Source organism: Crocodylus siamensis, chromosome 6 (assembly GCF_052110815.1).
Source record: "Crocodylus siamensis isolate JL-2025a chromosome 6, ASM5211081v1, whole genome shotgun sequence".
Taxonomy (NCBI): Eukaryota; Metazoa; Chordata; order Crocodylia; family Crocodylidae; genus Crocodylus; species Crocodylus siamensis.
The window spans coordinates 9111522-9127239 of NC_143400.1; the positions used below are offsets into that span (position 1 = coordinate 9111522).

Below are 15718 nucleotides of genomic sequence, written 5' to 3' on the forward strand. Positions count from 1 at the left end.
GAGTGAAATCTCTTTGTTCTGGATAGGCTCAGGCCAAACCAGAATGCTTGGTTTCTTTGACCTGATCTGAAATATGTTTAATAGATTCATAGTTTGCAAGAAGCTGGAAGGGACCTTGGAAGATCATTGGGTCCAGCCGCCTGCAGCAGGCAGGAAAGACAACGGGGGTCAAGTGACCCAACAAGGTGACTGTCCAGTCTCCTCTTGAGATTTCCAGGGTAGGCGATTGCACCACCTCTGCAGGTTGCTTATTCCACAGGCTGGACACCCTAGCTGTGAAGAATTGTTTCCTAATGTTGAGCCTGAAGCTGTCTTCCAGGAGTTTATGACCATTGCTCCTGGTTTTCCCCAAGGGTGCTCTGGTGAAAAGGTGTTCCCCAAGCCCTTGATGTACACCCCTGATGTAGCAGTAAGCTGCTACCAAGTCCCCTCTAAGCCCTCTCTTCTTCAGGCTGAAGAGTCCCAGGTCCCTCAGCCTTACATTGTATGGCTTGCCATGCAAGTCTCTGATCATATGGTTGGCTCTTCTCTGGACCCTCTTGAGCTTTTCCACGTCCTTGTTGAAGTGCAGCACCCAGAATTGGAGGCAGTACTCCAGCTGTGGTCTCACCAATGCCAAGTAGAGCAGAAGAATTGCTTCCTTGGTTTAGCTAGAGATGCATCAATCAACGCATACCAGAGTATTATTTGCCCTGCTGGCTGCAGCATCACACTGCCGGCTCATGTTCATACGTGGTCAATGATTACCCCCAGGTCTCTCTCATTCGTAGTGCTGGTCAGATTGGCCAAAAAATTGATGTAGTTTGAATCAGTTCCATTGACCATCAGATTTCATTTTTTTAATGTGGGCATTGTATAATTAGAACTCATTCGTCTCCGTCAGTGGCAATCACAGCCAGAGACCTAGCAAGAGCAGTCAGTTGTTCAAGCATTGCATTGGGCTGACTTTCTTAGGCACACAGTAAGATGATTTTCTATTTATTGTGTCAGCAGCTGCCAGAACTGCTGTCTGGGTTATTTTAACCCAGAAAGCATGTCCAAAACAGAGGACCTGAGAACAGAGCTTGAGCTGAGCATTCAGTACTGCTCCTAGCCAGCTACTTTGCTTCCTTTTGGAGAAGTGGCATAAGCAGAGTCACAGAGAAGGGCTGGCAGGGACCTCCATCAGTCATCTAGTCCAACCCCTGCCTGAGGCAGGATAATCCTTACCCAGACCATCCCATACAAATCCATTGAGTAGCCTCTTAGAAAAATGACATAACCAACCTGAACACAACACAAGACCCACTGCCCTGATCTGCTACAGGTAAAGCAGAGGGACCATGGCAGCCAATGTCCTGCTGCTGCAAGGTTGTTAAAAATACATGCACGAGATCCCAGGAAGACGGCCATGCCCCTCCACCACAGAGAAAGGGAAACACTCCTACAGTCCATACCAACATGGCCATGGGGGAAAATTCCTTCCTGACCCCAAATACAGTGATCGGTCTGACCATGAGTGGAGGGGCAAGAGCCCCTAGCCAAGAATCTTTGGGTAAATCCCAGCAGCAGCGTTGGCACAGCCCAGTCAAAATCCCAGGCTTGGCTGTAGCCAGTACCCAACGCTTCTGAGGAAGGCTTTCTAAAATAACCCTGACGCATGTAGGAGCAGGAGGAGAAAAATTTCCCACCTGGCCCCATGCAACAATCAGCAAAACCCAGAAGCATGGGAAATGCCCATAGTAGAACATAGGCATAGCTATACCTAGGTCATCCCTGACCAGTGCCGGTCCAACCTCCTCTTGAACACCTCCAACAGGAGAGTCCACAACATCCCTAGACAGCTATTCCACTGCCTCACTGTTCTAACAGTGAAAAAGCTTTTCCTGATAGCCAGTGGTCAGGATTGTTTCATGGTAGTGCTCTTGGCCGCAGCCTGGAGATGGTGTGCATATGCCTGCAAGCTTTGGCAGCTCTCCTGGTAGGCTGCTGCACTTCGGGCACCCAGACCTATCAAACTGTTCACATACCTTACATAAAAGCCCAGGAAGCACTGGTGACACATAGGGGGTGCACGCGGGTGCACGTGCACCCGCTGAGATCACCAATACACCCCCGGGAAGCATCAGCCGTGAAACTGGAAGTGCTGCCAGAAGTGCACTTCTGGTTTTGCCACTGGCTTGGTCATTGGCTGCTGGGGGACCCCCGTGGTCAGTGATTGGCTGCTGGGGGATCCCCCCTGCCCTGGCCCACTGGTCAGTGATCAACTCCTGGGGGACCCCCGCCCCATTGGCGATCTGGTGCCCCCCCAGACTCGGGAGGTACCAGTCACCTGTGCCAGGAAGCGTGTTCATTTCTGAAAAAACAAAACGCTGGCACCACCAAAATATGTTCCCACAACATAATCGTTGCAGACTTTCATTCTCTCTCTCTCTCTCTCATTATTTTCTTCTCAATTTAGGAGGAATTTTTTTCAAAACATTCAAAACTTTCCAGGGAACTTAAAGCCTATTTCCCAGCCACCTCTACTAGAATTAATACCTGTGGGATTCCTAATTGAGCGGAGCCAAGCCAGTGTCAGCAACCATAGACATTTTAAAGGCAACATCATAGTATTAGCAGACACGTGCAAGGAACTTGTTTTAATGCATAGCAGGGCATGACTGAGAGTGTTTCTGCCCTGTCCAAAGCCCATCTTCCTCTAGAGCTTAAGCAGAAAGTTTCAATTTTTTTTGCATTCTGACATTCCTTCTCTGACAAGGGATTGCCTCTGTCGTCTGTCTGACTTCAAGCTCTTTAGCGTCCAAAACGAGCACCTATGTAGGACACATCATTGTTCATAGACCTGTGATAACTGGTGGCTAGGGTGGTTCCACAGAATAAGACAGAAGTGGGGCTAGAAGGGCCCTCAGGTAGTCGCATCGAGTCCAAACCTTTGCTCAATGCAGGTTCATCCCTGACTAAACTTTTGTTGGGAAGGACGGCATATAAATCAAATAAAAAATCCCAGTCAAGTGTTTGTCTTACGTTCTCTTAAATGCTTCCAAAGATGGCGATGCATGGCATACAGAAGATGTTTCTGCTTTCCCATCCTTGGTGAACTCTCCAACTGGAAATCCATTAGCTAAAAATGTGGGCCAAAAAACACACTCTACATTTTTTATGTGGTCATTCGATGTTAACATGTCCACAAAACTTGAGACATTAGGTCCCGATACATTTTTATTTATGATTACTATACTTCAAAATGTATCACACCGGCCACATGGACTTTGCAGTGAAACTCATGCGTTGCTGCACTGACATCACATTGAAATCAAAACGTGACTCTTCTTGCAAATGCGTTGTCTGCTTCAAAACAGTTGGTTTCCTTCATTCAGCACTAATCCAACCTATAAAAATGGGAAGGTGGCATTTTATATGCAAGTGACTGAAAACAATGGGCCAAATCACCCCCAACATAACTCTGCTGACACTGATTCGATTACTCAAGACATTAATGGGGCCCTATGGACTTCACAGCATTTGTCAGCCCTTTATAGAGCAATTGAGCTGCCGCTTTTCTCTGCTAGTAAGCATAATATATGCTAAGCCGCACAAGCTGATATATGTCATAAAAGCTTTGTGGTTATTTCATATGACTAAACCCCGGTGTCCAACAACGATAAAAAGGAAGAACAGGCTCCATCAAGATCAGAAGAGACAGCACCTTGCATTCTGCTACCTGCAACTTTCTCTGTTGCCTCTTCCGTCAGACACGATGTCTTGCCGTTCCTACCATGTCCAGAATTTTAGCTCTTCTTCTGCTGTCTTAACAAAGAACATAAGGCCATACAGCATCTCATGCCAGGGAGCTGGTGGCGTAGGCAACAGAGGACTAGGTTACTTTGGCAGCCAAAGCCTCAGTGGGGCAGCACCCTACAAACCCAGAATTGCTGCTGGTAGATGTCCACCTCTGAGATATGGATATGGGTATGCTCTGGGACATGGCTTTGGCAATGCTGGCTTCGGCTACAGACTTGGTGGAGTCTCTGGGCCTTGTCCACCAATTGCACCGGTCACTGTGAACGAGCAGCTGCTCCAACCTCTTAAGCTGGAGATTGACCCAAACATGCAAACAGTGAAATTCCAGGAGAAGGAGCAGATCAAAACCCTCAACAACAAGTTTGCTTCTTTCATTGACAAGGTAAGATGAGAGATCTCCCTCGGGTTCCCCAACGGCCCTTTATGCAACAGGCTTCTACTAGGAATCGGTGTCGATATTGAAAGCCCTGTGTGCCAGATAGTCAGCTACTGCTGAGTTCATTGCATGCTAAGCATGTACAGTCTTGTAATGTTAGGCCTGCTGCATGTGAGGTCAGTCCCCACACTAGCTGTATGGCAGGTAGTAGTCACCTCCTTCAACTTAGTGAAAAGTCCAGTCCCTTTCCCCTTTTCTTAACTGTGCACCTTTTACAACAAAAGCATAAGCAAGTGGTGCAAGAGCCCCCCGCCTTCTGAGCTCAGTATTACCAGAGATACCCATACTTTTAAGACAATTCTCCATTGGCCGATTTCAACCAAAATCCACTGCATCAGAGAATCGTGTCTTATCTTCTATCGGTAGATATTGCACCTGTTGTTCTTCATGGCTGTTTTTAGCCCCTACTAGAGGGCCAAATGCTTTGTAAACCATCATAGATGCTACATAGTGACCATCATAAATATTATACGGAAGCTCTCCATGATCTTCTCTTGTGATGTATATGTAGATATAGTAAGAAAAAAAGCTTAATTTTGGGAAAAAGCTAGGCGATACCAACAGTGATTTCCCTCACCTGTGTTCTCCCATTTCACAGCGTACTATGCCCAAGTCACTGCTATTTTTAAGATGACAAATATGCGCTATTTTCTGGAGATGTTGGTGGATTTGCATGTCTGTTCCATAGATCGCATGTGTCAGCAGATGGATGGCATGTATCTGTGTCTGGTGTGTGTTTGTGGTATGAATGCTGTGTGGAAGGGCAAGTGTACTGAATGGTGTGCATGCGTGTCTGTCTGACCAATCTCTTTAAGCAACACTGGGTGCATCTACGTGAGCGAAGCAATAAACTCCAAAGCAGTTGGGGTCAGAGTAAACTGCTCCCTGGCACTACATCTACACGTGCACCAGGGAGAGCAGCAATCTGAGCCGGGGTGAAGCAGGCCCAGCTGGCAAAGGGCATGGGGGGGGGGGGTCAGCCCCAGGCTCTGGGTGGCAGCAACATGCAGCGGGGGGGCTGGCTGGGAAACAAAGCCTACAGAGGTGTGTGGCTAGGTGCAGGGAGGAGTCTGACCCCCAGCTGGCTGGGCTGACTGGGCACGATTTACACCCGTGGTCAGCAGCTACATATGCATTTCACTGTAGTTAATTGCTCCTCCATAAGATAGTATTGTCCCTGATAGTACTAGCTTACAGCAGAGTTAAGTAGTTTCCTGCATCATAATACTGATGCACATGTAGACAGTAACATGTTCTTGTGGAGCTAATTTCATAGATTTCATAGACATCAGGGCTGGAAGGGACCTCGAGAGATCATCGAGTCCAGCCCCCTGCCCAAAGGGCAGGAAGTCAGCTGGGGTCATAGGATCCCAGCAAGATAAGCATCCAATCTACTCTTGAAGGTGTTCAATGTAGGAGCTTGAACCACCTCCGCTGGCAGGCTGTTCCAGACCTTGGGGGCTCGGACAGTAAAGAAATTCTTCCTTATGTCCAACCTGAAGCGGTCTTGCAGGAGTTTGTGACCGTTCGACCTCGTCATCCCTTGGGGCGCTCTGGTGAACAAACGTTCCCCCAGATCCTGGTGGTCACGTCTGATAAACTTATAGGTGGCCATCACATCACCCCTGAGCCTGCGCTTTTCCAGGCTAAAGAGTCCCATGGCTCTCAGCCTGTCATCGTAAGTTCTGTTTTCCTGACCTCTGATCATGCGCGTGGCTCTCCTCTGGACTCTCTCAAGCTTCTCCACGTCCTTTTTGAATTGTGGAGCCCAAAACTGGACGCAGTACTCCAGCTGCGGCCTCACCAAGGCCGAGTACAAGGGAGAATGACGTCCCGGGATTTGCTCAAGAAGCATCTATGGATGCAAGCCAGCGTTTTGGTCGCTTTATTAGCTGCAGCATCGCATTGGAGGCTCATGTTCATCTTGTGGTCAATGATGACCCCCAAGTCTCTTTCTTCTGTAGTGCTATCCAACGTAGCACTGCTGAGCCTATAAGGATGCTGCAGGTTTTTCCTCCCAAGGTGGAGAACCTTGCATTTTTCGGTGTTAAACACCATGAGGTTCTCGTCTGCCCATTTGCTGAGCTTGTCCAGGTCAGCCTGGATCACCCGCCTATCTTCTGGCGTGGATGCTTTGCCCCAAAGTTTGGTGTCATCGGCGAACTTGGCCAGTCCACTCCTGACTCCAATGTCCACATCGTTAATGAAGATGTTGAACAGGATGGGTCCCAGGACAGAGCCTTGAGGGACCCCACTGGTCACAGGGCACCATGATGAGTGACTGCCATCAATTACAACCCTCTGGGTCCGACCACGAAGCCAATTTCCCAGCCAGCGGATCGTGGTGGAGCCAAGGCCACAACTGGGCAGTTTGGCCAAGAAGTGATCATGGGATACCAGATCAAAAGCTTTTTTGATGTCAAGATATATGACATCAATCTCTTCTCCCTTGTCCAGGTGATAGGTCACCTGGTCATAGAAGGAAATGAGATTGGTCAAACAAGACCTACCCGCAACAAACCCGTGCTGGCTATCCCTTAGGATGTTAGCCTGGGGCAGTCCCTCAAGGATGGCCTCCTTAATAAACTTTTCTAAGATCTTCCCCAGGATAGAAGTCAGGCTAATGGGCCTGTAGTTAGCCGGATCCACTCTCCTCCCTTTCTTGAAGATCGGCTCCATGTTGGCCTTCTTCCAGTCTTCGGGCACTACACCACAGCGCCAGGAGTTTTCAAAGATCCGTGCCAGGGGCTGGGCTATGACGCTCGCCAGCTCCTTGAGTACCCTGGGGTGCAGATTGTCAGGGCCGGCTGACTTGAAGGTATCCAGCTTCTCAAGATGTTCCTTCACGAGGTCAGCATTTATGGAGGGTAGGGGATCCCCATCACCCGGATCTCCTTGTCCCATAGCAGGCATGGGCGTCCCATGTGACTGATGAAAGACTGACGCAAAGTACCTATTTAATAGGTTGGCTTTTTCTGGGCGTCAGTTGTCAGTTGCCCCATCTGGTTTAGCAGGGGTCCAACGTTGCCCTTGCTTTTCCTCCGGCTCCCCACATACCTGAAAAACGACTTTTTGTTGTCCTTGAAGCGAGTTGGAGTTCAGTTACAGCCTTGGCTTTCCTCCCTGCAGGACCGGACCAGCACAGAATAATCCTCCTTGGAGGTGAATCCCATCCTCCATAGGCTTTCCTTTTTAGCCGCAGGAGGTCCGCTAGGTCCCTGGAGAGCTGCTATGCCTTCCCTCTGTGTTGGAATGGATTTGGCTTGTGCATTGAGGATCAAAGCATTTGCCCAACGTGGCAACCCTGAGATTAAGAGTCTCATGCTCTACCATCTGAGCTAGCCAGGCTGATGACAATTAGTTGAATCTGTCATAAAGTATGCGTGTAAATGTACCCACTGGGTATGCCTACAGAAGATTCTTAATGCGCAGTAGCCTAATAACATTGTACAGTAGCGTGTCACAACACGGGCAGTGTTAATATGCTACCGCGTAGTATTATTAAGTTAGTGCACAGTAGCGTCACTAAAAAGGCGTTCGCCGGTACTACCATGCAGTAACTCTAGTTACCATGCATTTAGTTAGTACCTCATTAAGCAAACACTAAATTAGATGTGCAGTAACTACTGTGCATTCAATGAATGTGTAGATGCACCCACTGGGTATAAACTGGCTCCCCATAGGCGTTTCACCTCCTTCAACTGGTATTTCAGGTCCGATTCCTGGAGCAACAAAACAAGGTACTGGAGACCAAATGGAGCTTCCTGAAGAATCAGCAATGTCGCAGAAACACCATTATGCCCACGTTAGATGCTTATATCTGTAATCTGAGAAAGCAGCTGGAGGCTCTGGGTTGTGAGGGAGCCCAGCTAGAGGCAGATCTAAAAGCAGCACATGAGGTCATGGAGACCAACAAAAAAATGTAAGTGCGAAACAAAAGGCAGGGTTGTCATTGGACGGCAGCCTGGGGAGTATGGATCATACTTGCGATCATCTTCTTCAAGCCTAGAAACCGCAGGCAGGGAAAAAGTCAACCTTGTTCTACTTTAAACAAATCCTCTTTCCTTTCCCCATCAGGTACGAAGAAGAATGCAGTCGACGAACGGGTGCGGAGAATGAGTTTGTTGTTCTTAAGAAGGTGAGTGATTCATACTCTAAATCACCTTCCTTTACCTCCACTTACCAAGAATGCACAATGCATGTGGATTTCTGTGCACGTGATAAAAATATGACTCATACAACTCGGGCCCAAGCTCGGCTGGACAGAGCCAGTGGGAACGGGCCTGTGTTCCCCTGAGTGTCTTGGAAATCCCAGTTTTTCAGGTGTTCACCTCAGGAGTCTACCCTCAATCAACTATTCTGTTCATGATCTTCCCTTAGGAGGTGGACTGTGTCTTCTTGAACAAGGCAGAACTGGAGACCAGGGTGGAGAGTCTAAAAGATGAAGTCATCTTCCTGAGCAATATCTATGAGGAGGTAATGGCCTTACATCTTCTCTACCTAGAGCCGGGAGGTTGCAAGATCTTGAAGTGACTTATCCTAAAAAACAGCAGAAGGGACAGGTTATGCCAACCTAAGTATTGATCTTTACTGCCAACCTAAGTATTGGACACCAAAGATTCTCCTCTTGTTTAGCCTGGTCAAAGCAAGAACAGATCAACGGAGGGGGGAATCATTCAGGCATTAATGGCAGATTTGGGATGCAAAGGGTACATCTACATGTGTGCTTTAATGCACATTAGCCTAATTTAATGCGCATTAAAGCATCACAAAAAGTGCGCTTTCGCTATTGCGCATTACAATAAGCTAACGAGCCTCACCATGGAGGTACTAAATGTAATGTGCATTAGCAGAAGCACATTAATGAATGTGTACATGCGCCCAACACTGAATAAAACCCAGAGTATGTTACTCTGCCATAATTGTGCTACACGTCTGCACCCTTATTTATTCTATGTATAATTAAACATGGTAAGACTTGATACTGAGCAAAGCTTAGGTAAGGAAAGGATCCCCGGGCATATGTAACTGATTGCTTCCCATGCCACCCGCAGGAAATCCACATGCTTCACTCCCATATCTCAGACACGTCCGTCATTGTGCAAATGGACAACAGCCGGAACCTGGATTTGGACGGCATTATCACGGAGGTCAAAGCTCAGTATGAGGATATCGCTAGCAGGAGCCGAGCTGAGGCAGAGGCTTGGTATGAAAGCAAGGTGAGCATCATGGAAAAGGAGGACTGGATGCCAGCTAACTCTTTGTCAGGGGCCCTAACAGGCAGCCCAGTCCAGCCCCGGGCTATGAATAGATGTCACTAAATGAAGTGGATCAGTTGTGCCAGGCTGTGCCCTGACACGGCTGATCTGCTTCCCTGGGTGAAACTCCTAGGAGTGGCAGGGGCCTGATCATATCAGCTGTGCCTCGAGCTGCAAACCTTGAGGGTGACTCTGCAAGCGGGGAAACCCAGCAGGTGCTTCCAGGTCTTCAGGGATCTGATCCTGTATGCCCCAGGAATTCACAGAATCATTGACAATGAGGCTTGGAAGGGACCTCAAGAGGTCACATTTAGTGCAACCTCCTGCTCAAAGCAGGGCCAGCTCCAACCAGATCATCCCAGCTAAGGTTTTGTCCACCTGAGACTTAAAAACTTCCAAGGATAGAGATTCAACCACCTCTCTGGGTAACCTGTTCCAGGGCTTTACCACCCTCCTGGTGAATTTTTTTCCCTAATCTCTAACCTCAACTTCTCTTGCTGCGACTTGAGCTCATCGCTCCTTGTTCTGTCATCTGCCCCCACTGAGCACAATCCAGCTCCATGCTCTTTGCAACCCCCCTGCAGGGAGTTGAAGGCTGCTTTTAAATTCCCCGCTCCATCTTCTCTTCTACACACTAAATAAGCCCACTTCCTTCAGCCTCTCCTCACAAGTCCTGTGCCCCAGTTCCCCTGCAGGGAATCCTTGGGATGCGCTGGATGGGGTACGTGAGGCCCTGGGAGTGCCTGGCTGGAGAGCTCAGGCATGTCTGGGCTGCCTGCACTCGCCAGCCTGAAAAGAAACCAACAAAACAGAGACACGAATTAATCCTACCTTTTGTCACAGCCACAAATTTGGGCATCTGTGGTGCAACAAAGGGCATGGACACCTATTTGCTTTCACTTTGTGCTGCGATAGCGGCCAGCCCTACCCTGGCTGATGAACCTGCTGGGCCACTCTTGGGGCCTCCCGAATGGCTGTTGGGGATAACAACCTCCGCAGTGATGTCGACCTAGCAGATGGCAGGCCGATGTCTGCTGTGGTCTGGCCCTCTGGGTCTTGTGCTCTTTAGTTTTCTTGCTTCTGACCCTGCTCTGCCTATGGACTCGAGCTTTTGGGAACTCTGCTCAGCTTTCACAGCTGGGTCCCTGACTCCAGACCTCTGACTTGTCCTGCGACATGGACTTCGCTTCTGGATTTAGTTGCTTGAACTGTAGCTCCTGCTCCACTGTGTGGCTTTTGGTCTTGCAGCTCCTGTATCTAGTCAGGCCCTGGCAGCCTTCCCACTTGGCCGGGCTGCCTCCGACCCAAGCGTTACGCTCACTGAGAAAAAATCTATTGTAAATTAATTCCAGAGCAACTCCATTTCATGCCAGATTTATCTCAGCTTAACTGGGGTTGTGTCAGTGTAGTTTTAGTAATAGGTTAGACAAAGATGTGTATGGGGTGGTTTGGCTAGAGATGATCCTGCCTCAAATAGATGACATCCATAACCCTACTTCTCTATGGCTCTGTGACTGTCCAAGGATAAGACTCAGGCCTTTAATCAGAGTCCTCACGTTTTGCTGGCTCCGGTGACCATGTCTCCTTTTTAAGTTTGAAGAGCTGCGAGTGACCGCCAGCAGGAATGCTGATAATCTGCGTGACACCAAGAACGAAATAGCAGAGCTGACCCGCGTCATTCAGAGACTGAGAGGAGAAGTTGGAACTGCAAAGGACCAGGTAAGCAGGGACTGATGTTAATCCTACTTGTGCTGGGTTTACACTGGAGTTATTCAAAAGAGTTACTCTAGATTTGCTCTAGCAGAAGAGTGTGACCCAACTCCCCCAAAGTCTGTAAAAACACTCAAATCTGATTCTATTTTGAGAGACATGAGCCTAGAAATTTCAGGATCAGGCATTTCCTTCCCAACCCCCCGCTTCTCCTCCCTTGCTGTGACTTTCCGTGGGAACGGCTGTCATGGATTGACTGTACTTCTCTATATCTGGAGCAAATGGCTGGGCAAAGCCAACCTGAAGGCTAAATCACAGCCAAGTGGCTTCCTAGAGCCACTCTATGGACTCCATAAAGATTAATGGTATTAAGTAGGCAGAACATAGGAACATAAAGTGCTAACGGTAAGAGAAAGGAAGGACTCACCTGCCAGGACTGACCTGTTTCTCTCCTTGCAGCGCTGCAAACTGGAAGCAGCTGTGGCCGAGGCCGAGCAGCAAGGGGAGGTGGCTATTAAAGATGCCAGGAGCAAACTGACTGACCTGGAGACTGCCCTACAGCAGGCCAAGGCTGACCTGGCCCGCCAGCTGCGGGAGTACCAGGAGCTGATGAACGTCAAGCTGGCGCTGGACATTGAGATCGCCACCTACCGCAAGCTGCTGGAGGGAGAAGAATACAGGTGACTCCAAGACAGTCACCCAAGTCCCCTAAAGATTTGAAATACAAAGTATAATAGAGCTCTAAGGCATCCTTCTTTCCTCCCTCCCTCCTTTCTTCCTTCTGTAATTGCCTGGTAGCTATAATACCCACAGCTATAATAGCTACAGTGCCCCTTGTAAGTTTGCCATCACTATTCACATGCAAGGCTTGGAAGCAAAAGAATTTAGGTGCCAAAGCTGAATACAGAGGCAGTTTCTAGACATTGGAAACTCAGATCAAAGTAGGTCAGAAATAAGTGGCCTAGTTCTGACCTCCCTGCTCCTGGTGTAGATCAGTGATTCTCAACAAGGCTGCTGAGACACCCGGTGGTGCCTTGAGAGCCTTTCAGGGATGCCAAGTCTCATGTAACCATGATTCACAAGATAAACCCAGATATTACCAATACGGATGCATCGTGTTAAGACCATCCTGCCCATTGTGGTCTTGCTACGTTCTTTTCAACAGAAAAAAGTATTCTATTATTATTCCATAGTCAAAAACCACATGAAGACTAGGATCTGGCATTTTCTGAGGGGTGCCCTGAGCCTAATGGGAAGTACTTGAGTCTAGAAAGGTTGAGAGCCACTGGTGTAGATGATGAGTAACTTCCAGTAGCATAACTAGGATGGGTCAAGTGGGGCTCTACAGCACTTAGCCCAGGGGTGGGCAATTATTTCGGGCGGAGGGCCGCTTACTGAGTTTGGCAAGCCATTGAGGGCCACATGACAGGCAGCCAGGGGCAGATAAATATTACTTTTCTAAATTTTTTAGGGGCCCCACAAGCTAGATAGAATAGCTTGGTGGGCCGCATATGGCCCATGGGCCGCATTTTGCCCACCCCTGCCCCCTGCTACCTCTATGACCCTTGACACCCCCCCGGCCCCTCCTACTGTGCCCAGGATGGTGACATTGCTAGTTCCACCTATGGTAACGTTATTAATGACAAAATGGAGTTACTGGCATAAAATTGTCATGCAACCAGAGGTGCCGAGTATGTGGGGGCCTGAGGGCCCTGCCCCCCCTCAGGAAGAGGGCTGTCACTTGAAATATATACAGCTTTTCACATGTCCATCATCTTAGGCCTCCTCCCTCCAGCAAAAATTAAAAAGTCAGCTCCTATGCATAAAAGTATTGTGAAATCAGAATGGGTCCCAACTGTATTAGGACACTCAGACACCATGAGAGCTCAGCCACTCTAATCCATTACAACCCTTCATTTGAAGAAAATTAGGCCCTTAATTACAATTATAATTAATTATAATTGTAATTATAATCACTTCTATTAAAATGTGAATGATTAATTATAATCACTTTAATTCTGTCTTCCTAACAGGCTGGGTGCTGAAGGAGCCTGTCCTGTCAACATCTGTAAGTACTTGGATGGCTCACCTGTTTCAAAGCCTGCTTCCCAGGTTGCATCTTTTCCCAGGAAGCCCATCAGCTGAAACACAATGTTGCTCCTCTTTTTGCAGCTGTGTGCAGATCCCAGGGTGGGCTCATCTGTGACCCTGACCCCTGCATCGGTGGTGGTTATCCAGCAGCCAGAAGCTCGATGAGAATCAGTGGTGTTAGCTGCGACCGAGGCATATACAACACTGCGATGGGACCAACTGCTGGAGACATGTCTTCCCCCTGTGTCCCTGCAGGCAGCATCAGCAACAGAAGTACAAGAAGCTCCAATATTAGATTTGTGTCCACCAGTTCATCCAGAACAAAGCTTTAAAAACCAAAGGCATAAATGGAAAAGGCCTCCCCCCTTCTAGAATTAAATATATGGTTCTCTGCCTAACAACAGCAACAGCACCGCAAATTGCTATGGTACAACCCCAGGCTCTTGAGTCCCCTGGGGTTTTGCTGCTGACTTCAGTGCACACAGGATTTTCACAGGGCTGGTCTTTGGGGAGATTCACTGATTTGCCCTCCCAATACTTTCTTTTTAGTCCTTGCTTTTTGTGCAATTTCCAATTTGTTCTATTCGATGCAAGACTGAACCTCTCTCCCCACTCCCCTTATGAGCCATATCTTATTTTAGACATAGATCATTTAGACAAAGTGCCCAGTTCTCCACTGCTCCAAACAAATGGCCCAATTCTTGGTTTCTATAAAACCCTTTGGCACCATTCAGGTAAGCATAAAGCATTTAAAAGCAGGTGTCACTAAAGCAAAAGTCTGGGCGTGTCTACACGTGTGCATTAACTGCTCAGTAACATAAATTCCTGCGCAGTACAGGCACGCGTCTACACATGCATGCCCGTACTGCGCAGTAAATATGGTGACTTGTGCGTAAATTTGATACCTGCGTCATGCAAGTACCAAATTTATACCTGATTAGTTACACATAGATGACTTACTGCACAGTAACACCGTGTGTGTGGACTGACTTGTGCTTTAACACCTGCATGTGCAGATGCTGGCCTATTCCTGCTTACTGTGCAGTAACTTACTGTGCAGTAAATTTAAGCTGGCATAAATGCACATGTAGATACACCCACTGACTCTTGTTGGTAGGTTCCTCCAGGGAGCTGGAGGGTCATCTGAAGCTTTAGAACATCTCTATACTGAAGTTTTACTGCTTTGCTTAATATGTTAACTAAACTACAGCAAAAAAAAAACCCCTCTGCTGTGAACGCAGGTATACTGGTCCCTACTCATTTTTATCCGATATAAGATATTCTGGGCATGTCTACACATGCACTTTAATGCACATTAACCCATTTTAACATGCATTAAAGCATCACAAAAAACATGCTTTTTAGCTAATATGCATTAAAATAGGCTAATGCACCTTTTTTCTAGCACCTCACAATGGAGGTACTAAACTTAATGTGCATTACCTAAAGCGCATTAATGAATGTGTAGATGCACCCACTGGTAGCCAATTGCTGTCTACCCATAAGCTCACACACACACAGCTATACTAGGGTTTTCACCAACATTGCTCTCTTGGCAATAAATCAAACCCTCTACAAACATATTTGCAGCCTAAGTCAGTATAAATCTGGCCCAAGATGCCTATCTGTGTAGGCTCAAGATCATTATTTCGTTACAGATAGGGCATATTTTTCCAATTTTTTTCCTCAGAGGGTATTGAACTTCCAGCAGCCATTGCTGCTATTAGGCAGATGCTCCACTAACTTGCTGCTTGGTTCATTTTGAAACTGCTCCTCAACCTTTCTTGTTTTCTTTTCGATTCTGGTGATTAGGCAAATGTGAGGTCAGGGCTCTATTTTCCTTAAAGGGTTTGGATTGGAAGGATTATTGTAGGTTTTGAGGAGCAAGCTTGATTGGTCAAGATTGAAGGCACAAGGCCATCAATCCATCTGGGTACAGTTTAAGATACTCCAACAATAGTGATATTCCTGACCGTAATACATCTACCTGCATGTGTCATCACTACATAGGAAGATCTGATGCTCTTCAACATCTACCACATGAGACCTATTGTCAACTCAGTAAATCACTTGCTCTAAGCAGGTTGATTGCCAAAGAAGAGGAAACTACTTATACTTATCCTTTACAATCTGATGGGGGGGCGGGGTGGTTGTGGTCATTAATTCTTAAGGATTCTTTTGTCATGGTTTTGTTCTGTGTTTCCAATAAACTGACATAGCAGATCAATGGTTATGATTTGAGAGTTTCTATTTTCTTTCCATTTTTGAGAGCAATGAAAGCAGCACATCCATCTAGCCCAGTAAAGGAGGAGGATCATCTTTGGCTAAAATTTTGAGAAGCACCCAAGCGACTCCAAAAAAAATTCACTCTTGTGACTCAGAACCAACTCTAAACACAGCCTTGGAGGGTGGAGGCAAGCAAGAGGCTAATAAGGTGGGA

At 47.5% G+C, this 15718-nt stretch overlaps 1 protein-coding gene across 1 annotated transcript; it reads left to right on the forward strand.

Annotated features, from left to right (window-relative positions):
* Positions 1-2766: 2766 nt before the first annotated feature.
* Positions 2767-13945, forward strand: LOC149860909 (keratin, type II cytoskeletal cochleal-like). The gene is made up of 9 exons (XM_090053016.1): positions 2767-4165; positions 7933-8141; positions 8297-8357; positions 8600-8695; positions 9274-9438; positions 11071-11196; positions 11647-11867; positions 13221-13255; positions 13360-13945. The coding sequence occupies exons 1-9, from the start codon at positions 3419-3421 to the stop codon at positions 13608-13610; spliced, it is 1911 nt and encodes a 636-aa protein (XP_089909142.1). The 5' UTR covers positions 2767-3418; the 3' UTR covers positions 13611-13945.
* The last annotated feature ends 1773 nt before the right edge of the window (positions 13946-15718 follow it).

Bases quoted from the DNA above. Each gene is read 5' to 3' on its own strand.
- LOC149860909 (XM_090053016.1), top strand. From the start codon at position 3,419: ATGGGCCAAATCACCCCCAACATAACTCTGCTGACACTGATTCGATTA. The intron at 9,439-11,070 runs GTGAGCATCATG...CTCCTTTTTAAG, and splicing joins AGGCTTGGTATGAAAGCAAG to TTTGAAGAGCTGCGAGTGAC. The intron at 11,868-13,220 runs GTGACTCCAAGA...TCTTCCTAACAG, and splicing joins CTGGAGGGAGAAGAATACAG to GCTGGGTGCTGAAGGAGCCT.